General features: G+C 41.9%; 1 protein-coding gene across 2 annotated transcripts in view; it reads right to left on the bottom strand.

Moving 5' to 3' along the window:
* The window catches only part of LOC119419726 (zinc finger MYM-type protein 2), a 29,551-nt gene extending 6,696 nt beyond the window's left edge, over positions 1-22,855 (bottom strand). Inside the window, exons 1-13 of one of the 2 annotated variants that reach the window (XM_037687110.1) lie at positions 22,709-22,855; positions 22,418-22,590; positions 22,166-22,331; positions 20,147-20,175; positions 19,792-19,918; positions 19,451-19,572; positions 19,141-19,288; positions 18,836-18,967; positions 13,358-13,482; positions 13,095-13,278; positions 12,840-12,982; positions 11,671-11,785; positions 8,797-9,039 (exon numbers count right to left, since the gene is read on the bottom strand). In XM_037687110.1, the coding sequence (XP_037543038.1) occupies positions 8,797-9,039; positions 11,671-11,785; positions 12,840-12,982; positions 13,095-13,278; positions 13,358-13,482; positions 18,836-18,967; positions 19,141-19,288; positions 19,451-19,572; positions 19,792-19,918; positions 20,147-20,175; positions 22,166-22,331; positions 22,418-22,590; positions 22,709-22,751 (1,750 nt within the window). In that variant the 5' untranslated portion in view covers positions 22,752-22,855. The remainder of the gene's footprint in view (positions 1-8,796; positions 9,040-11,670; positions 11,786-12,839; positions 12,983-13,094; positions 13,279-13,357; positions 13,483-18,835; positions 18,968-19,140; positions 19,289-19,450; positions 19,573-19,791; positions 19,919-20,146; positions 20,176-22,165; positions 22,332-22,417; positions 22,591-22,708) is intronic. The other variant, XM_037687111.1, reaches the window with a different exon arrangement.
* Positions 22,856-24,096: the final 1,241 nt, after the last annotated feature.

Below are 24,096 nucleotides of genomic sequence, written 5' to 3'. Positions count from 1 at the left end.
GGGGGGGGGGGGGGGGGGGGGTCACTGGTGCCCATATCCAGCAGTCACTTTGCAAGAAGTGGGGGACACCATGGACAGGTCTCCAGTCCATCACAGGGACACCTGGACATGTCTCCAGTCCATCACAGGGACACCTGGACATGTCTCCAGTCCATCACAGGGACACCTGGACATGTCTCAAGTCCATCACAGGGACACCTGGACATGTCTCCAGTCCATCACAGGGACACCTGGACATGTCTCAAGTCCATCACAGGGACACCTGGACATGTCTCAAGTCCATCACAGGGACACCATTGACAGGTCTCCAGTCCATCACAGGGACACGTCTCCAGTCCATCACAGGGACACGTCTCCAGTCCATCACAGGGACACCTGGACTTAGACCTGTCTAAAGATTCTGACACTGTGGATCATAACATCTTGTGTCATAAACTCTCAGAAATCGGTTTCTCAGAACACACCATTGGTTGGTTCTTTAACTCTCTCTCAGACCGGAGGCAATGTGTTCAACATAATGGTACTTCCTCCAGTTATTTAACAGTCAACAATGGTGTACCACAAGGCTCAGTCTTAGGACCCACCCTCTTTACAATCTACATACATAATGTAGGTAAAAACATCCCTAATGCATCCATACATTTCTATGCTGACGACACAGTTGTTTATTGTCGATCTAAAACAGTTGAAAAGGCTTTCCAGCTTTTGAAATCTGCATTCAACATCATCCAGTCAGATTTGTTCCACCTCAAACTTGTCTAAAATGCTGATAAAACCAAATGGATGCTTTTTTTTCCAAATAGGAAGTTGGTCCCAGCAGTTCTTCCTCTGATTTTATCCTCAAATGGTGTCCCCATTGAGTTTGTTGATTCCTATAAATATTTGGTATCTTGGTCGACTCACATCTCTCTTTTAATCTCCATGTGGAAAACTTGATAAAGAAACTGAAAGTTAAACTGGGTTTCTTTTTCACAAACAGACCCCGTCTAACCCTGAATGTTAGGAAACGCCTTGTATCTGTGACTTTCCTTCCCTCCATTGATCATGGTGACATTATTTACATGAACGCTCCTACAAGAACCCTGCAGATGTTGGATGTTGTCTATCATGGTGCACTAAGATTCATAACTGGCTGTGATTATCGTACCCACCACTGCACCCAGTATTCACTGGTTAACTGGACCTGCACCTCTGTGCATAAACGTGACGATCTGATCTGTCCCCCCCTCCACAGCTACAAACTATGTCTCATACCAGCATTAAGGCAGCCAATAAGTTAAACTCGACTTAAAGGGGCAGGTCAACTCAAATGCAAACACCATGCATTAGCTCATGTATTATTTCATAGACCAACTTAAAATTGCTAATAATGTTAGCCAGACAGTTGACCAGGCTCCATGTGCTCCTCCATTCACCATAGCATCCAGGTAGATAAATTTAACAAGGTTGACTCAACCTTGTTAGATTACATATTATTCACTATTAAATGCTCACTGTCATCTTCTCAAACAAGACATGGAAAAAGGGCTGACAGACCCAATCTGATTGTAATATTTAGCACGTTGGGTTTACAAGACCCAGTTTAATTTTCAGTTGAAAAATAAAATTTATACACAGACTGAAAAGACTCCGTGCATAATTTTGATCATCACAAAAACATTAATTCACTGAAATTTTACAATGTATTCACCTCAGAAGACTAAACCAATAAGTTGCCTGCAGTAAATGGACCAGGTCTGGCTCACAAATGGTGGTTCTGAAGCTCCAGATGACACGTCTTGTCCTCACGCAGTACTTGTGTGAGAAAACGTTCTCTGTTATGATCAACAAGTACGTCGAGTCAAACAAGCTCAGCTTATTTTTTAGCAAATGTTCGAATCTCTTGGAAGCTGCCTTTATCCAGCTGGTGGTAAAAGTTGGCCAGAGGGAGCCGCTGGTGCCGACACTCTGCGTCACACTGCAGCTCCGTGAGCTCCTGCAGGTGGTCTGGAGCGTCATCAGGCTCCAGGAGAAAGGAAAACAGAGCCAGCTCCTTTTCATTAGTTGCAAAATCCAGAAAGCGCTGTTGAAGCTCTTCAGCCAGAGGTGAGATGTCGGCTGCAGAGCTCATTTGCTTCACTTTGATGCAGCATTGTTCCAGTTAGCTTGTCACAGTTAGCATGCTTCATCTGGTGCCACTTGATGTGCAATTCCTTGAAAACAGCCACAGCCTCTTGACAAATGAGGCAGATGCAGTTGTTTGCATTTCAATTCAATTCAATTCAGTTTATTTATATAGCGCCAAATCACTTTCAGTGAAAAAACACTCAAGACTCCCACTAGTCCTGGAGGCGGCAGCCCTCTTCTTGTTCTTTTGATTTTTACTGGTGGGACAGCGCCCCACTGTCAACTTTTCTTTTCTTACAGTCGCCTTTTTAGAAATGAGCTGGAAAGTCCCACTGCCATCTTCTGGTGAAATATAAAACAGCTTTATTGAACACGTATTTTATTCTGTAGACAAAGGTGCTGGCAGGCCACAGATTGATTTTATGATAAAGCGTTAAACGTTTCACCTTCCATCCAGAAGGCTTCATCAGTCAAGGAAACACAACAAAACCGATTCTTCCCCCAACAGCTTACTCCAAAGTGGAACAAACCAGTTATGTTGGTGATAAGATGGTCTTTTTGGCACGCCCCCTCCTCCAGTGCCGGCCCTCTTCCTTGTTGACAGTCGTGTCAAACTGGTTGAAAACAACAAAGTCCATGCTCAATAATCCAGGTATACAATCCAACAATTTTCGGTCAGGTCATCTGGACGTTTCAGCACAAAAAAAAAAAAAAAAAACTGTCCAGATGACCTGACTGAAAATTGTTGGATTGTATACCTGGATTATTGAGCATGGACTTTGTTGGTTACAGCATATATTGTGAAAAAGTTGCATCCCTTTACAGATGTGGAATCACAAACATTTAGGTTAGTTAGGCAATAACAATAGAGTTGAACTAATTAATAGTCCATCCTAAGCTAATGTTACAGTAACAGTGACATTACGTTTGTTTACCGTATTTTCCAGACTTTAAGTCACACTTTTGTCAGTTTGGCCAATCCTGCAATGTGTTCGAAGAGACTTGTATGAGGTTTGTTCCCTATTCATGACAATTTTTGACAGACGTGTTAAATGTTCAACTGACATGAACCAAAGAATAAACATTACCATTTGCAGCTGTGAGAGGGCCCTCTAGGCTTTTGACAACTATATGTTGTTCCTCTTCTGCTACCCCCACCCCCCCTTCTTCCTGAGTTGGCGGATTTGTTCAGAAGCAACACAGCACAGAGGATAGCAACTTGTTTGTCGGACTTGTTATGTTAATTAAGCCTGTTCAGGATCCCAGGTATTTTCTGCGAACCTATAACAGTCGGAAGCACGAGTCCACGGGGGCGCAATCTGTGTGTCTCTGCTGTGACAAACAGACTCAGAAAAAGAAGGGAGGGGGTGGAGGTTAGAGGATGACACAGGAGTGGATGTTCACTCCTGTCCTGTCCTGGTCCCACAGAAATAATCCTGTCCTGTCCCAATCCTGGTAACATGACTCCTGCTCCTGTTTTTCATTTAATTTTTAGGAAATGAATTGAATTTGATTTGATCTTCTACCCATTCCTGTTTAAATTACTTTGTTTTGTGCAGTTTTATTTCAAAAGATATGGCAACAGGAACAGTTCATCTGTGGTGAAATAGAGACATTTATTGTCTTAATCCAAACAAAAACCTTCACTAAATGTCACAAAACAATAATCCATGGCCTGTAGTCCATATAATGTTTCTACAGAGGATCAGCTGCTGAGTCTGTTTCTGGCTCTTTTGAAGGTCAGTTACAGTAAAAACAAAAAATCTAAACCAGTCCATGGGTCACACCATGTCTACCTTAGATGAAAGAACCCAAACAGAACAAGTTGAATTTTACTAATTTATTGAGCAGTTGTTTCCTTTAAACAGTGACATCACTGTCATGTTTTAAATTGTTTAAACAGACAAACAAAAAAAGAAAAATAATGTACCAAGCAGAGAAGTCAACAAATAAAAATGTTTAAAGGCGTTATTATCCACTGGACGACGTCCTCCAGAAGTTCAGTGTGTGTGGTCGAGGTAACGAGCTCGTTTGGGTGAAGCATGATGTCGTGCATCTTCCCAGACTTCAGAGCATCATTTACAGACTGGACCATTGCAGGTCTGGTGTTCCACCTCATCTCTCCACAGCTGGACCAGTCCAGAGCCTTGTGGAACCTAAAAGTGACAGAAGACGTGCACGAGTCAAAATAGTGTCACAGTGACTACAAATTACAATCTGTTGGCCTTTCTTTTGTCAAAAATATTTTATCAAAAACAAGAGATTTACAATTGACACTAAGTCTAGAAAATGTGACATTTGCAAATATAAATTACAGAAGCTCAATTTTTCTTTATTTATTTCACTTATCATATTTTATAATTATTTAATGAGCCTCACCAGGTGGAGATTACAAGATGTTATGTATCTTACCTGCTCTGTTGAAGTGTGTGACAAGGGTCTTTGTGTCCAAATCTGTTTAACAGCTTGCTTCCAGAGCTAACAGCTTCCTGTGTTAGGTAGAAAAATTAAATTAAATTAAAGACAAACAAAAAGCTTAGTGCTACTTCTTGTGCCATGCTTTATAAAACAGTTATTGAATAAAGTATTTACTTATATAGGTAAACATACAGTGAGGAAAATAAGTATTTGAACACCCTGCGACTTTGCAAGTTCTCCCACTTAGAAATCATGGAGGGTCTGAAATTTTCATCTTAGGTGCATGTCCACTGTGAGAGACATGATCTAAAAGAAAAATCCAGAACTCACAATGTATGATTTTTAAATAATTTATTTGTGTGATACTGCTGAAAATAAGTATTTGAACACCTGCCAATCAGCAACAGTTCTGTCCCTCAAAGACCTGTTAGTCCACCTCTATAACGTCCACCTCCACTCCACTTATTATTCTAAATTAGAAGCACCTGTTTGAGGTCGGTAGCTGCATAAAGACACCTGTCCACCCCACACAATCAGTAAGACTCCAACTACTAACATGGCTAAGACCAAAGAGCTGTCCAAAGACACCAGAGACTAAATTGTAGACCTCCACAAGGCTGGAAAGAGCTACGAGGCAACTACCAAGCAGCTTGGTGAAAAAAGATCAACTGTTGGAGCAACTATTAGAAAATGGAAGAAGCTAAACATGACTGTCAATCTCCCTCGGACTGGGGCTCCATGCAAGATCTCACCTGGTGGCGTATCAATGATCCTAAGAAAGGTGAAGAATCAGCCCAGAACTACAAGGGAGGAGCTGGTCCATGACCTGAAGAGAGCTGGCACCACTGTTTCCATGGTTACTGTGGGTAATACACTAAGACATCATAGTTTAAAATCATGCATGGGCCGGAAGGTTCCTCTGTTTAAATCAGCACACGTCCAGGCCCGTCTTAAGTTTGACCAGGACCATTTGGATGATCCAGAGGAGTCATGGGAGAAAGTTCTGTGGTCAGATGAGACCAAAATAGAACTTTTTGGTCTTAATTCCACTCGACGTGTTTGGAGGACGAAGAATGATGAGCACCATCCCAAAACACCATCCCTACTGTGAAGCATGGGGGTGGAAGCATCATGCTTTGGGGTGTTTTTCTGCACATGGGACAGGACGACTGCACTGTATTAAGGAGAGGATGACCGGGGCCATGTGTTGAGAGATTTTGTGGAACAACCTCCTCCCCTCAGTGAGAGCATTGAAGATGAGTCGTGGCTGGGTCTTCAACATGACAATGACCCGAAGCACACAGCCAGGAGAACCAAGGAGTGGCTCCGTAAGAAGCAGATCAAGGTTCTGGAGTGGACCAGCCAGTCTCCAGACCTAAACCCTATAGAAAATCTTTGGAGGGAGCTCAAACTCTGTTTCTCAGTGACAGCCCAGAAACTTGCTGATCTAGAGAAGATCTGTGGAGGAATGGTCCAAACTCTCTGCTGCAGTGAACCTGGTGAAGAACTACAGGAAACCTTTGACCTCTGTAACTGCAAACAAAGATACTGTACCAAATATTAACATTGATGTTCACAGGTGTTCAAATACTGATTTGCAGCAGTAACACACAAATAAATTATTAAAAAATCATACTTAGTGATTTCTGGATTTTTTTTTTAGATTATGTCTCTCACAGTGCACATGCACCCGAGATGAAAGATTCAGACCCTCCATGATTTCTAAGTGGGAGAACGTGCAAAGTCGCAGGGTGTTCAAATACTTATTTTCCTCACTGTAGATGTTTTAAACCTGTTAAAATACCTTAGAATGCAGGAAATAGCAGCTGCTTTATTCAAAAAGTTATGGGGGAGGACCCACAGACCTGGCACCAATGTCCCCCCTACAATAACAGTTATTATAATATATATGTAACCAGCCTTTCATATAAAAACTGTGATATTTGTACCGGAGAATGCGTGCACTTTAACCAGGAAAAGTTTGTTGTTTTTTACATTACAAACAGCAACAGATAATGAAGATTTTAACCTAAAAACCCACATAACAAAGCAGAGCATCATTTTTAAATTAATAAAAGGGACAAGGTGGAGAAAAATGTGCTGTTTGAGTTTATTTACTGACGGTAAACAAAGCAGCTCCTCATAGCTGAGACTAAAGTTTAAAGCAGCACAGCACCAACACAACTCTCATGAAGTTCAGGTTATTTGACACTTTCCTGCCTGTTCTGTGAGTTTAATAGACAGACACTTACTTCTTACCTTGCATTGCAAACTATTTTCAGTTACTCGGTACCGCTTCGTTGCTCCTCCCACCCTCTCGGTGAAAAGCTACGGCTCGAACACTTGACTCCTGGGAAATGTAGTCCTTTTGACTTGTGTTAAAGTGAAGGCTTACTGAAAGAAAACTACAAAATAGCTGCGCCCGTGATTTTTTTGTTGTTTCATTTTCATTTTTGGTTATTGGTCGGTTCCCGCTCCTGTCTGCTCCCGTTAGCTTTCAGTCCGGTCACGTCCCGGTCACGTGAGTTATGAGGTTGACTCCGGTCCCGCCGGAATCCGGACGGAACCATGTGACCGGCGGTTCTCCCGAAAAAATGTCATCCTCTAGTGGAGGTATTCGTCTTTCCCCATCGCTTCAGCGCAGCTTCACTGAGACATGAGTGAGCCTGAGAAAGAGTGGCTTATTTATTTAAAATAATAAAGCGCAACCCGAACCAAGCTTTAGTCCAGTCCCTCTGCGACCACTGAGCGGGCCAGGCCACCAGGAAATGTCCCAGCGCTCCCGATGGACAGTCCGCCCCAAAGTTATTTCAGATTAAATGTCTGTTCTTGCACTTTGTGAAATACACTTCTAAATATATGTGACTTATACTCCAAAACAACTTGTATATGTTTTTTCATCTTCATGAGGAATTTTTTACCTGATGCGACCTATACTTCAGAGTGACGTCTAATCTGGAAAATACGGTATATGTTTGCAGGGACATGGTGAAAACCATCAACCCAAGTACACACCACCTACCATAGACCACTTGTCCAGTAAGTTAATCATCTTGTTATAAGGTGGAGAAGAGCTGCTCTGCTCTTTAAACAGAAGATGGATGACGTGTCTGGGAGCAGATCCAGAGAAGATGATTGAGCAGGTGAAATGTCATTCACAACTGTCCTTTTCTGCTTTTAAAATCTGAAATCTAAATACTAGTAATGTTCTTTATGGTCAACAGAAGAAGACTGTGGAGATCATGGGGTCACCATGCAGTCTGAGGAAAGACCTGAGAATGAGGGAGTGGAGGATGAGGAGGAGAGTGTAAGAGTATGAGAGCTGAAATTATAGATTCTCAATCTTAATAATGATCATGCCTTTAATAATCCCGTTTTACTGATAATACTGATGAACCTGTTGTTTGTTTAGGAACCACCTCCCTGTAATCTGTCCAGAAAGTCTCCACTGGAGGAGCTTTTTGGTGAGGAAGAGGCACAGACCATAATGTCACAGCTCCATGTCCATGAAGAAACAAGTGGAGAGAGGGCTGCAGATGGACCAGGACATTCCACCAGACGTTCTGTCTGAGGACCTGCTGCTGCTGGAACCAACACAAGACTCATCCTTTGCTGTCAGATCTTGATTTCTCATATTTATGTGTTCAAGCTTCTTCTGCACCTTCAGACATGTTCTCCACTGCAGGAGACACTGTCTGTCCAGAACACTCACACACACTGCCTGAGAAGCAGAGATGATCATTTTCCTCAACAAGAACCGTTTCTGAGGTTTTTATACTGTACCTGCTGCTAATCTGGACTGGGTTATACAAGTTCTTCTTTTTTATAATAATAATAATAATTTAGTTTGATATTCTGCAGCAGGTTAGTCCATCAGTGGGAGCTCAGTAACATGGCTGCAGCATCCCACACTGGACATGTGGACATGAGGTTTTCAAACATAAAACTCTCTAGTGAAGGTGTACCCCTGTGACAAGAAAATTCAGAACATATTGAAGTTCACAAGTTTGATATTTATTTACTGGTTGAAAATAGCTCTGTGAGAAATTCATAGTAAATTTAACAAAAAGTAAAAAGTTCATAGAATTAAAATTCAAACAGAAGTTCAAATTATTTCATCCAGAAAGAACTCTGGTTAACTACTGCTGCTCATTTAAACCAAGTACTGTAAACCCTTTTTTAAACTTTAATCCCGCCTCTAAAGAGAACTGGAACCGAGAATCGACAGGAAGTGGAACCGTTCAAACTCAGACGATGCCCAGCTCTACTCACCGTGGTGATCCTGAGAGATGGAGGGCACGCGGATGCGAACAGTCGTCTCCTTGGTAACAGGATGGATGCTGTCAGGGCCGTAAACGTTGGCGAAGGAGAGGCGCAGGTGCTGCTCCACGGTGCGCAGGCCAAAGTATTTGGTGTTGAGGTAAACCAGCGAGCGCAGCAGAGCAGCGGGGCTCTGCTCTCCGAGGTGCCGACTGCTCCACAGACTCTGCTCCTCCACTCGGCCCCACAGAGAGCCTGAAGACAGCAGGACACCCGTCAACTTCCACTCCGACAGCAGAACAGCTACCGTGACACCACAGAACTGAAGTTGACTTTAATTATAATCATGTCCTCATATAACTTTAAAATGCAATCACAGTGCATCAGGATGTGAACAGCAGAAGTGTTATAATCACTGGACATTTAAAAGAGAGCAACAGAACCAGCACCGAGCTGCTGCTGACAAGAAAACACATCAAACCCGGCCCCAAACCCTGCCAAGGTGCCACTTCATGGGGTCGTTTTCATCAGGGACGCAGCATCGTCGTTCCAGGCGACACTCAAACCAACTGCACACGTGGGACTGGAAAGATTTCAGGGTTCCTACACGTTCGTCATTTAAAAAGGCTTGCTGTTTGATTTGAAATTTTTATTATTCTTCTTCCAGCTTTTCCCTCTTCAGGGGTCTCCACAGCGAGTCCTCCTCCATCTCACTCTGTCCTCACTCCATCTACCTCCATGTCCTCTCTAACTGCATCAAGTATCTCCTCTTGGTCTTTTTCCTGCAGCTGCATTTCTGACATCCTTCTACCAATATATCCACTGTCCCTCCTCTGGACATGTCCAAACCACTGTCCTGCCATCCTCATACATGTCCTGCTGTCCTCATACATGTCCTGTACCAGTCTAACATACCGTAATTGCTGGTGTACAAGCTGCTACTTCATCTCAGACTTGATACCCCGTGGTTTATATGCAGGAGCATCTTATTTATGTATTTTTTTTCATAATTTTCAAACGTTAAATTTATACATTTTATTTTGAAGGACTTCCTGCCGTCTCTCGTTAACTTCCTGCCGCAGACCAACATTTTGCTTTGACAGAGCTGGGCGCTCATGGCTCCCAGCACCCCGCCCCTCATGGGGCAGGTGTTTGTGACAGAGTGAATGCCCTCAGGTAATCAGTGTACCAAACCTCCTGCTCAGAGTTTCAAATACCCAACCATAACTCCACCCCCTCTGTCATCATGTGACCAGAAGTCTAACCTGAATGACCCACGAGGTACTCTCCAGGACCAGCCCCCAAGACAGACGTGCATCCATTTCTTCACATCGTTCCGTGATGTTCCAATATGTTGTGCTTCATGCACAGACCTGTTCATTACTTCAGCGATAACGGAAAACGCACGGAGAATTTCTTATGACGCAGCTTTCATGTTACAAGAGATCGGCTGTCGAGGAGGAAACCGCTGCAGCCGTGAGCTGCATCAACGTGTCCATGGTCAGGATCGGAGACGCAAAGCAGTCTACCCTGGTACATGTTTTAATAAAAGCTTTAAATTCTTTCTGTGTCAGTAAATATGTGTTTAAATACCGGGATCTCAATTTAAAGTCACATCTGAACACGGAGCGGAGAACCAGGAGGGGTCTTCCCACCTCCTCTTTCCGTCATGAGATCTCAGCGAGCGGTGGACAAGTTGTCAGATTTATTTTTAAAACAGTTCGTCAACACTGAGACATATTTAAATAAAAGTTTTTTAAAAACTTTGTGTACAGTTAATGTGTGTTTAAATACAAATATCTCATTTAAGCTCTGCACAGAATGGAGGAGCACGACAGGAGGAGGGCTGTTCCTCCTTCCTCCCTCTGTGATGCTCCTGTGAGCAGCACTGAGAAATCACACCTAATTTATTTACAAAGTACTTTTAAAAACAGCAGCTGTTGCAAATACTGTTTAATAAAAATCAATGGTACTAATTTAATGAATATTTACTGCATTTTACCGGTACTGTTTGACTTCCGGTCACATGACCTTGAGAAGACTTCTGGGTAATGTTTACCAGTAAATAATTTTAAAATAATTTCAGTTGCGCAGGTGCTTGGCACCGTTCTGTCCAGTGATTGTGCTTAGATAGTGTTCATTCTGAAGGCTGAATGGTTGTAACCATGAGTCAGACAGAGCAGCTTCATGACGACTCGTGGCCATCACGCAGTCTGAGCACGTGTTGAAAACATGCCTCCACCTGCTGGCTGGTCCTTGTACTACAACAAGAAAGCTGCACGCTGACGGAGCTGGGCACAGATCCTGACCATGAACTTAATAACCGGAGTGTCTTGTTTATGTACAAAATCATGATTTATCTTATATTAACAGTGCAGCTCAGAGACAGGTGCGTCCTGTAGTACTTGTCTGCCACTCCACATTTCCTCATGTAACACCACACCTCCTCCTGGGCACCCGGTCATGCTTTGTCCAAATCCATAAAGACGATGGAGCTCTTTCTGACCCTCTCTGTACTTCATCAGCATCCTCAAAGCTAAGATGGATCTGTGCTGCTCTTTCTTGGCATGACTTAAAATAATTAACACCCTTTATTTATTTTCCACATAGGATCAAATGGAAAAGTGTGCTTGTTGGATGAGCAAATTCTTTTAAATTATTTTTCTGTTAGACTTTTTTTTACATATTAAACATTTTCAATGTATTATTTTCTATACTTGTAACCTGGAAAATACTAAAACCAGTTTCCATTACGTTCCATGCTTTAAATTAAGACTGAAGGAACCCTAAATCAACTCTTCTGGTTGAAAGTAATGCACTGATTAGCTTGAAAATCGTCCCACACACGTACGGAGTTAAAAGACGGGGGTGTGTGGCTGAACTCACCGTCAGGAAGCACACTGGGCTGCCAGTCTTTGAGGACTTTGTTCAGCTCGTCTCCAAACTGCTGGTAGCTCGGGTCACTGAACAAGTCGTCCTTCCTGCCTTTGGCGTGAAGATGCTGAAAAACAAAACCTCTCATTAGGAAAAAGGACAAATGATGATCTGTGGTTGCTCACAGAGAAAGATTTAGTGTCCTCATATTAAAAATCATCATCACTGGATTTCAGGATGTGAACAGCAAAACATATAATCAAAGGACACAATCAAATCCACATTCAGATCCATTTCTAACAAAATCAAACAAGTGCCAAATGATCAACTTCCCTGGGAGATTTTTTAAGATAATAGCAGAGACAAAACTGTGGATCCAAGAAAAAACACCAAAACTGATGAAAACTTTTTACACAAGTATTATTAAAGTCTTACGCTTTTCCTAGTACCTGATGACTTTGAAAAATGTGAGCCCCACTCTGTGGCCATGCTTTGCTCCTCATATGGGAAACAGACTGTGCAACAGTAATATATGTCCCTCTAGAAACACTCACCCTAAACTTAGTTCCTACCTGTAAAAAGATCAGGTTTATCAAACAAACTAATAACAAAAGTGAACAATATATTCAGTACACACAAATGTTTTTAGTGTTTAATTAAAACTGTAATAATTGTTTTTCTAAATTAATTTTTTATAGCCATCAAATATAACAAAAAATAATGAACAAATAAAGTGGCCAAATTTTCAAAAATGGTTAAAAGTGAGTTGTTCCAATTGTTTTCATTTACAAATAAAATACTTAAAAAGCATTTGCACTTACATAAAATTAGCAGTAAAAGATAAAATATAACAAATGAAAACATGATTAAACATTCATATTAGATCATTTTGTATCTTTTCCAATAATAAAACATTTATATAAACGTACAAGATAAAATGTATTTTAATTTATACAATAAACAAAAATATATTTTTTTTTGGGGGGGGGTTGCAGCTTACAAGTTTTTCTCATGCAACCTTACAGCCTGTAATGTATGTACACTCAGTATGTAATCCTTATATAGTCGGACTAATCTGAATAAAATGACGACAACACAAAACACGGCCTTTTAGGCCTTTTCTGCAAACTTCCTATGAAATACCTGAGGGGGGGTCAGGTTTTCATTTTGTCAGTACCAACCTGCTGGATCCCCAGACAGAGGTAGAGGAGGCTGTCTGGAGAGTAGCGCTCCCCGTTGGGTCTGCAGACCTCTTTAATGAACTGGGACAGCGCCACATTGAGCTCCTCTGAACTCAGTGACAGCAGGTTACTTTTAGGCCGCACTGCAAGAGATGGAGACCAATGCCAGCTGTGGTTAGACAGCATTCAGTTTGTGTCTCCATCACAGAAGTGCACAATTACACATTATTGTCAGGTCAGTGGGGTTTAGCTTACTTGGTTTGGTGCGGTCCTTTACTTTGGTGTCTTCAGATTTATCAGTGAAAGACAGAGCCCAGCGTTTCCAGGCATTGACGCCATAACGAGCTCTGAGAGGCAGAGACCGTTTCTCTGACGTATTGCTACAAGGATGTGAAGAGGTGAAGGAAGCTAAATCCTCCACTGCCTGTCGTTTATTGCCCTGCAAAACAAGTAGATCATTTTCAAGCTGAGATCAAGCTGAGCTGATGAGTAAGTTATCTTTGTCTGCGAGGACGTACAAGTCTCCTGGGCTGTGGTCGAGGAGTCAACTCATCCTGCTCCTCCTGGTCTTCTGTCAGAACTGGAGGCAGAGAAAAGCCCAGGTCCTCCTCCATTCCTTCCAGCACTGGGACGGGGTCTGAGGCTGAGGTTTAACACATTTGTAAAATCTATTCATGTTTTTGAGTCAACACATGCAGAAATGTTGCCACAACAAACCCAGACATACGTTCTTTATTGTCAGAGAAATCTAAGTGGAGGGGTGTTTTGTTCTTAGGGTGCCAGCCTCTGTCTGAGCGTCCTGTTGGCTTTGAGTGTCTCTGATACTCCATGTTGCTGGAGTATCAGAGACACTCAGAAGGATTTTCTCCAAACACAACATCCCAGTCCATTTCAAACCCAACAGGACTCTCAAGACAGAGGCTGGTCCACCACCCAAACACAAACAGAGTGGTGTGGTGTCTGCAGTTCAGTGCAGCGAGGACTGTCCAGACCTCTATAGTGGAGAAACCAAACAGTTACTTCACAGACGCATTCATCTCCTCCTACATGTCTCTGCGTGAGTGCAGCTACAGCGTGCGCTCTCAGGACATTATTACCTGCAGTGTTCCCTCAGTGAGGACTGAACTAGACAAAAGGACCTTCTCCTACTCCACTCCTGTTTCCTGGAATATCTTGTAAAAAGACATGAAGCTCTCGACCTTGACCTCTCGGAGTTTAAACATTTACTAAATTCATGGCAAAAACCAACGCCGACGTTCCTGTTTTTAGTTTTCTACACTGCCTTACAATCTATTTTTTTTGTTTCGTTTTTATTAAATTTCTTCCATATATTTTTCATTTTATATGCTTTTTATATGATTGTCTAGTGTTTCTGTACTTCATCTGTGTTCTTTGTTTAAAACAGGTCTCTCTTGTACAAAGTCACTAAGAGTAAATTTCATCTCAGCAGGTGCTTATCAGAAAATGCTGTAACCAAATTGAAACAATCTCTTCCATCAATGTTTTCCTCTGTCTTGCAGAGTAATGCATCAGAGAACAGAGACATAGATCATCTAGTTGATCATCTTACGACTTCAATGCAAACTTCACTTGATAAAATTGATCCACTGAAAAAGAAAGTAATCAATCAGAGGAAACTGGCTTCTTGGTTCAATTCTGAGTTACGTACTTTAAAGCAGCATCTAGAAACCAGGAGAGAAAATGGCGCTCTACTAATGTTGAAGAATTTTATTTAACTTGGAAAGATAGTCTGCTAACATATAAAAAAGCTCTCCGTAAAGCTAGAACTTCATATTACTCATCTTTAATAGAGGAGAATAAAAATAACCCTAGGTTTCTGTTTAGTACTATTGCTAGACTAATTAAAAGTCCCATTTCTGTTGAACCATGTATCCCTACAACTATAAGTAGTGATGACTTCATGAGATTCTTTAAAAATAAAATTATTTCAATTAGAGAGAAAATTCAAACCATCCTTCCTTCTACAATCTCTAGTCCCCTGTCAAATGAGGCAACTTTAAAAATTTCACTGGAGCCTGATTTATGTTTGGACAGTTTTTGTCCTGTTGAGCTCTGAATTGTCAAAAATAATAACCTCATCCAAACCATCCACATGCCTGCTAGATCCCATCCCAACCAGACTGTTTAAAGAGGTATTTCCACTAATTAATGTCCACATTTTGGATCTACTTAATTTGTCTTTAATGAATGGTTTTGTACCACAGAGCTTTAAGGTTGCTGTAATTAAACCATTACTTAAGAAGTCTGATCTTGATTCAGAAATTCTGGCCAACTATAGACCTACAGGTACTTCTCAAAAAATTAGCATATTGTGATAAAGGTCATTATTTTCCATAATGTAATGATAAAAATGAAACTTTCATATATTTCAGATTCATTGCACACCAACTGAAATATTTCAGGTCTTTAATTGTTTTAATACTGATGATTATGACATACAGCTCATGAAAACACAAAATGCCTGTCTCAAAAAATTAGCATATCATGAAAAGGTTCTCTAAACAAGCTATTAACCTAACCATCTGAATCAACGACGCAACTCTAAACACCTGCAAAAGATTCCTGAGGCTTTTAAAAACTCCCAGCCTTGTTCATTACTCAAAACCACAATCATGGGTAAGACTGCCGACCTGACTGCTGTCCAGAAGGCCATCATTGACACCCTCAAGCAAGAGGGTAAGACACAGAAAGAAATTGCTGAACGAATAGTCTGTTCCCAGAGTGCTGTATCAAGGCACCTCAGTGGGAAGTCTGTGGGAAGGGAAAAGTGTGGCAGAAAACGCTGCACAACGAGAAGAGGTGACCGGACCCTGAGGAGGATTGTGGAGAAGGGCCGATTCCAGACCTTGGGGGACCTGCGGAAGCAGTGGACTGAGTCTGGAGTAGAAACATCCAGAGCCACCGTGCACAGGCGTGTGCAGGAAATGGGCTACAGGTGCCGCATTCCCCAGGTCAAGCCACTTTTGAACAAGAGACTGCGTCAGAAGCATCTCGCCTGGGACTGCTGCTGAGTGGTCCAAAGTTATGTTCTCTGATTACAGTAAATGTTACATTTCCTTTGGAAATCAAGGTCCCAGAGTCTGGAGGAAGAGAGGAGACACAGAATCCACATTGCTTGAGGTCCAGTGTCAAGTTTCCACAGTCACTGGGGTGCCATGTCATCTGCTGGTGTTGGTCCACTGTGTTTTATCAAGGGCAGGGTCAATGCAGCTAGCTATCAGGAGATTTTGGAGCACTTCATGCTTCCATCTGCTGAAAAGCTTTATGGAGATGAAGATTTCATTTTTCAGCACGACCTGGCACCTGCTCACAGTGCCAAAACCACTGGTAAATGGTTTACTGACCATGGTATTACTGTGCTCAATTGGCCTGCCAACTCTCCTGACCTGAACCCCATAGAGAACCTGTGGGATATTGTGAAGAGAAAGTTGAGAGACGCAAGACCCAACACTCTGGATGAGCTTAAGGCCGCTATCGAAGCACCCTGGGCCTCCATAACACCTCAGCAGTGCCACAGGCTGATTGCCTCCATGCCACGCCGCATTGAAGCAGTCATTCATGCAAAAGGATTCCCGACCAAGTATTGAGTGCATAACTGAACATGATTATTTGAAGGTTGGTGTTTTTTGTATTAAAAACACTTGTCTTTCATTGGTGGGATGAAATATGCTAATTTTTTGGGACCGGCATTTTGGGTTTTCATGAGCTGTATGTCATAATCATCAGTATTAAAACAATTAAAGACCTGAAATATTTCAGTTGGTGTGCAATGAATCTGAAATATATGAAAGTTTCATTTTTATCATTACATTATGGAAAATAATGACCTTTATCACAATATGCTAATTTTTTGAGAAGGACCTGTATATCTAATCTAACTTTCATCTCAAAAATTCTAGAGAAAATAGTTGCAGGTCAGTTGTGTGAACATCTACAAAGAAATAATCTGTTTGAAGAGTTTCAGTCAGGGTTTAGAGCTCATCATAGCACAGAAACAGCACTAGTAAAAGTCACTAATGATATTCTCATGGCCTCAGACAATGGACTTGTGTCTATACTGGTCCTGTTAGACCTCAGCACTGCATTTGATACAGTTGATCACAATATTTTACTACAGAGGCTTGAATATGATATTGGGAATACAGGAACAGCTCTAAAATGGTTTAAATCATATCTATCTGATAGATTCCAGTTTGTAAATGTAAATAATAAATCTTCTTCATACAGCAAAGTTAGTCATGGAGTTCCTCAGGGTTCAGTGCTTGGGCCAATACTCTTTACTTTATTTATGCTTCCATTAGGTAAAGTTATTAAACAGCATGAGATAAATTTCCATTGTTATGCTGATGACACACAATTATATTTGTCCATTAAACCCAATGAATCATATCAGCTACTTAGACTACAAGCATGTCTTAAAGACATAAAAACCTGGATGACCCTTAATTTTCTCCTGTTGAACAGACAAGACTGAGGTTTTGGTTTTTGGACCTGAGCACCTTAGGAATTAATTTTTCAGTCTTTCTCCCTCCTTAGATGCATTAATCTGTCCTGCAGTTCTAATGTTAAAAATCTTGGTGTTATTTTTGATCAGGACATGTCTTTTATCCCCCACATTAAAAACGTTACTAGAACCTCCTTCTTCCACCTGTGTAATATCACTAACATTAGAAACATCTGATCTAAAGATGATGCAGAAAAACTGGTCCATGCATTTGTCACGTCTAGACTGGACTATTGCAGTGGTTTATTATCTGGATGTCCAAATACTTCTTTAAAACGTCTTCTGTTGATCCAAAATGCTGCTGCCAGAGTCTTAACTGGAGTTACTGGGAGAGATCATCTCTCTCCAGTTTTAGCTTCTCTCCATTGGCTCCCTGTCAAATCCAGAATAGAATTCAAAATCTTACTTCTAACCTACAAAACTCTCAACGACCTAGCTCCATCTTATATTACAGATCTTATTGTTCCATATTTTACTAACAGAGCACTTCACTCTCAGACTGCAGGTTTACTTGTGGTTCCTAGAATTTACAAAAACAGAATGGGAGGAAGATCTTCCAGTTCTCAGGCTCCTCTCTTGTGGAACCAACTTCCAGTTTCTGTCCATGAGGCTGACACATTGTCCAGTTTTAAAACTAGGACTAAGACTTTCCTTTTTCCTAAATCCTATAGTTAGGGTCGGCTTGTTATGCTGCTATAGACTTAGACTACTAGAGGACAAACTGACCTAATTGTCTTAAATGAATTGTTAAAACTGAATAGTTTTCATTTGATACTATTTCTATCTTAACATGTGATTCTTGACCTGCCATTGTGTATCTATTCCTACCAAACCCAGCTGGTCGAAGCAGATGGTCCTCTTGTCCTGATCCTGGTTCTGCTAAAGGTTTCTTCCTCATGAGGGAGTTTTTCTTTCACTGTCGCCTTCATGCTTGTTCAAGATGAGAGTTCTGTGATGGAGTTAAACTCAAAGCTGCTCCTCAGATGAATAATGTTAATTATTATTTTATACATGAATGTTTCTGTTCAGTCCCTGAGACGACTTCTGTTGTGACTTGGAGCTTTAGAAATAAACTGAATTGAACGAGTTCTCGTGGCTCAATGAGACTAATCTTTATAAATAAGGGTTGAATTAAAACAAAAAAAGAAAAATATAAAATAAATGAAATGTCTAAGCTTCAGTTTATTGTCAGCAGACAAATAAGTGACTCAATAAGAGGGAGTGAACAATAACGAGTGGCCTCAGGAAGGAGGAGGATTATTATAAGCATTACAATAAATGTTTTGTTATTTCTGCTTTAATTTGTTTGCTGCTGTGATGTTCAAAAACAAAAAAGATCACAAAATAAACGAGCTTTGAACATCAGAGCCTCTATACAACGATCTTCATTGAATATTCAAGTCCTGTAACATTATGGCAGCAGTTTTCCACTGCAGTCAGGTGGAGGCGTGGATGAAGTCCAGGCATTTACCTTGAGGGAAGTCTGCCTCCAGGTCCAGGTTAGAGTCGTACTTTTCTTCCTCCTCCTCCTCAGAGCTGCTGCTGCTGCTGTAGGAGGCCTCCTCTCCTCCATACTCCTTTTTCACCTTCATCAGCTTCACATCTAAAAATGCACAAGCAGGCAGGTCCACACCGTCAACAGTTTTTACAGATTTATTAAATTGTTCTGTCATTTTAAAGCATGCTGGCTGGACTTCTTACTCCTGAAACTTTAGCAGAGTATTGTATGAAAACAACCATTGGGATGTTTTTGTCCTGTGATGCCCGATTCCTCACCTGGCTTCTGGTCATCTGTGATCATGTCAGCCGTGAAGAGATCGGCCTCTGTGGGAACAGTGGGCGCCTCATTTTTTATGTCTTTGATGGTCTGAACAATTTGCTCTGCCCCCTGCAGGGTGGTGGGCAAAAACACAGGCACAGGAACCTGGAAGGGACAAAATCAACTGTGCTCAAACATTCAAACCTCTGAAGACGAAAAAAGCGCTGTCCTCCTAACCTTGGCTAGATTTCTTAAATACCCACAGATAACATCAATTCTACCTGCCTGTCACGCTGCAGGTGTTGATACAACCAGAACACATCTTACCGGTACAGGCAGAGCAACTGGAGTGGGAGTGAGCTGGGAATACATATTCATAGGCATGGGGATAAAAACAGGAACAGGCACAGGTACTGGAACATACTCCCTCTTTACACCATCATCTACATCTGTGGACAAACACAAAGTCACAACCTTTGACTGTGTGCAACGTGTCGGCATCTGCACAACTTCAGCTTTTTACAGAACATTGTTGATTCATTTAAAATGTTTCCTGCTTCCCTTACATGAGAAATGCTCATTTAATGATGCAGAAATATAAAAACAACAAGAGCTAAAGTCAAACTGTTCCAGTCATTAGAATGTTTAAAGTGTCATGCCATCTTTACCAGTCTGTAGAAGTTTGCTCTGCATGTGTGGTTTGCAGTAGGTGGCTTTGGTTAGTGTGAGCGGCTTGCAGAGCACCGCCTTGTTCTTCACATCCCTGACCAAAGCCCCAGCGCTCTGGTTCACCTGCTGAAACGCAGCAAACGATGCCACAGACTGCAGTTAGGGGGAAGAACATGTGTAACCGCTGTAAACTTTAAATCTATCCCAACATTTGTACAGTAAACAATCATTACATTCTAAGAACAAATATATAATAATAATAATTATATATATAATTTTGTTCCACCACATGTGTGCGAATGACAATAAAGAATATTTGAATCTCTGAATATTTGGTGCAGGATTCTTACTTACCCCGAGTTTGGCGGCTTGCTCCTCTAACCCTGAGGGAAAAGAGTTTCTTTCATGAAAATTTGGTCAAGATGAGACAAAAAGTTTCACACATGGACTGTTTGCACATCTCTGTCCTTATGACCAGGGCTGACTGTGTCAACTGAGCCCAGCAGACGGGCCGGCTGGGTGGGTGTCCTGGGGAACACGCATGCTCACAAGACAAGAACCTGACAAGTTGTGTAATGACAAAATATATTTTGTTAGCAAAGAATAGTCTTAACATTTATTAAACATTACTTCTGTATCTACAAAAATAAAAAAAATTGTGCTTTGACAAACTAAAAAAGTCTCATTAAAGTGAAAGAGGAAAAGACGGGCAGGTGTCAACAAAGTCCACGTTCAATAATCCAGGTGTACAATCCAACACGTCAGCTCATCTGGACAGTTTCTTTTATTGTGCTGAAACGTTTCACCTTCCATCCAGAAGGCTTCATCAGGGGGCAGGTGTCGTCTCGCTTCGAGCCGACTCTTTGTTGCTGCGGGTGACGAGCGTCCAGAGCGTCATAAAGCAGTGGAGGTGTCGGAGTTATTTATTTATCGTCTCGGTGGCAGAGCGGAGCGACACGGTTCAAGCACGGCTCCTCCTCAAACGATAAGCCATGTTTGTTCAGAACTTTATTATCAGTCAGCCTGAGAGTTGACAGAACGCACCCCGTCAAAATAAGAGTGCCCTGATCTCGCTGGGGCAGGATCCGGCTCAAATTAAACACTGCTTATTACCATTTAAGGTAGTTTTCCTTGTTTGTGTTTGTGCTGGTGGTACTGGGCTGTCTGCAGCTCCCATCACAACTTCTTTATAAAATTTAGGTCCTGTTTGCACAATTAGTTTTTGAGTGAAACCAAAGCATTTCCACTGTTATTTTTAATCCAAACTCAGAGTGGAGGTTTTTAGAAATGCCACTTGATGTTTGGGACATCGTGTCTCTATCCAGAGATTATTCACGTGTTAACTGGCTTTAGAGTGAAGGTGTAAACTCCTGCTTTAAAGTAGATCCTTGTTTGGCTCATTAGGGACTTTCAAATGACATAAGATGTTGGTCCACACAGAAACACAAGCTGAACACTCTTCCAACAAAAGCACAATTCAAACTGCACTTGCATTGCTAAAGAACAAGCTTGCAACAGCACAGCGTTCTCCTGGCAGTGCTAAGCCAACTGTCCTTACAACGGCTTCGCCCGAAAGCACCTTAAGGGTCCTGTGTACTCCAGCCCAAGCTGCAAAATCAGCTCTCATTCAGCGTCCTTTAGTTCTCATAGTAGTTTGAAATGATAAAATCCAGTGTGTTCAGGCCTGAGCCTTCTCAACACAAGGCCCAGGCCGAGCCCTTTCTAACAAGAGGAGGCTCAAAGTACTGTGTGACTGCTCAGAGGTTTGTGGGTGCATTTGTTTATGTAGAAAAGTGCTTGGACATACATCTGCATGACTCTTCAAGACACACCAAGATGGTTAAAGGCCAAAAACTAGATGGAGCTCATGCAGGCATGGCGTACGGAGGAGCCTGCCTCCTGAAAAGTGTGGCGCTTTCTTCAAACAGATTTGTGGACAAACGGAGGACGCAGGGACAGAGTGGAGACGCCGGCAGAAAGAACCCGTGTGGTAACAAACTGCAGTGGGAGGAGTTTCCCTGAAGCTCTGCACGGTGTCTCATGGACTATGACAGGTATGTGTGAAAACGAACACGACTGCACGCTGAGTGTTTGGTTCGAGTTGGCCGGGTCCTTTAACTGTTCGAGGCTGTTGGCCCTCAGAGCTCAGATGTTTTACCAGAGCTGAACCAAAGTGGGCGAGTGCTACGACGTCCACAGAGAACACCGATGCTGCTCTAAACCTCACAGTCAACAAAACCAACATGCTTGTTTTAAAATCACACTACATCAAATTAAGACAGTTCTCCGACAAACTAAAACATTTCACATTGAAATGTGCTGCAACAGAGCAAGACTTCAGTTAATCTCAGAGAACATGTGCTCAGTTCGTACCCAACGTGGAGTTCTCAGGTCCTTTCTGTGTGACCATGATGGGCTCGTTCTGCTGAAGGTAGAACCTCAGCAGACACTCCTGGTCACAGAATTGCTTCATCTCTGTTCTCCACATCACAGACTCTGTCAGGTTCCCCTGCACGTTACAGCAGTCACATCTTGCTGCCTGGTGGCCAAAAGAAGACGACCACAGAACATGGACCACAGCCTTCAGGACATGAACACTGCGATCAATTCAAACCAAGAACCCACCTTATAGTACCAGTCGTTGAACTTCTTGGCACACGTCTCGCTGCAGAAGTCCCGGGTCATGCTGCCGAGCTCCCGGGTCACTCCTCTCTTACAGAGCTGGTTGCAGTGGTTACAGCTCACACACTTCAGACCCAGCAGCCTGATAAAATCCTGCTTAAACAACAACTTACAACCTCAAGAGACAAAAAATAGAAATAAATACAGGGGAAAACATAGGACAGAAAACAATAATAATTATGACATGTCTTTGTCACATATTAGGTGATCTTGAAAAGAGGCTAAATAAAGTACCTTCACTGCAGAACGGTTTCTTGTCACCAGAGAACCTGACCATCTCATGAAGCGTCTTTTCTTCCTGGCAGTTCTCACAAAACGTCACAATGCAGTGGAGTTTCTTATAGTCTTCACAGCATGTCTTACTGCAGAACTGGAAAACTTTGTCCTAAAAACACACACGTTTCATGAATGTAAGACGCTTCTTCCACATTCATCTTGTAATATGTGTCAGAAAAAGATCAGATCGAATCGACAACATGTAACAATTTCAACTGGAGCTTTATTATGTTGATGCAGGTCAGCCGTGTGAACATCTGAAAGAAATAATCTGAAGAGTTTCAGTCAGGGTTTAGAGTCATCATAGCACAGAAACAGCACTTGTAAAAGTCACTAATGATATTCTCATGGCCTCAGACAATGGACAGGTGTCTACACTGGTCCTGTTAGACCTCAGTCGGGCTGAAACGATCCCTTGAATCACTCGATTACAAAAATCCTCGAGCAAATTAATCTGCCTCGAAGCTTCGTTAAACTATTCAGAGCACTGTGGTCTAGCTGGAAGGTTTTTGTGTTACACAACGCTAGCGCTTCTGCTAGCACTTCTGCTAACGCGTATGTGCTAAGTTTGTAGCTATGCAGGAACGGATCCTGCGTAGAAGAAGAGCCCTGAAAACAACAAGAACTGTCAAAACTTTGGGAACATGTTGGACTAAACAGAAGAGACGACACAGCCCAGTGCTTCCAGTGCAAACAGAACTGGAGTAACCAGAACAGCACGTCGTCCATGTTGCAGCGTGTGAAGAGAAAACAGCCGCTGTAGCATCAAACTGTCCGCAGCTCTAACAGGGATCATGCTCTCTTTGTAAAATACATTAAACTAAATGTGTGATCATCTGTCATGTTGTAGATATGAGGCATATTTTACTAACGTTAAATCTACTGACTGATCATAGTGGCTTCCTGGCAGAGTCTGTACGTTGTGTGAGGAACAAAACTGTGCAGGACTTGATGCAAGTCTGTTAAAGATCAAAGCAGCAACAGACTGATGCATTTATTTATTGATGAACTTCCATCCAGACTTAAATATTTAGGGTGAATATTTCAAGTGTAAATGTTTTTACATGAGTTAGTAGGATTTTTATTTTCTTCTTGCTGCTGTTTATGACTGAAAACTGTGATTAATCTTTATTTATTACTACTGTCATATTTGATTATAGCTCATCAATCAAGACTAAATAATAATAAAACAGTCTACAGAACTCAAACTTTGCATTATCTAACTCAGTTTCTAACATGAAGATTCAAGTGTTTCCCTTACAATTATACAAGGGGGCGCCCCCCCCCCCCCACACCCCCCCCCCCCCCCCCCTTTGTTGGCATTGACATAATGCTAAACTAGCAGC

This window comes from Nematolebias whitei, chromosome 13 (assembly GCF_014905685.2).
Source record: "Nematolebias whitei isolate Nwh7 chromosome 13, NemWhi1, whole genome shotgun sequence".
Taxonomy (NCBI): Eukaryota; Metazoa; Chordata; class Actinopteri; order Cyprinodontiformes; family Rivulidae; genus Nematolebias; species Nematolebias whitei.
This window is presented reverse-complemented; position numbering and strand designations above follow the sequence as displayed.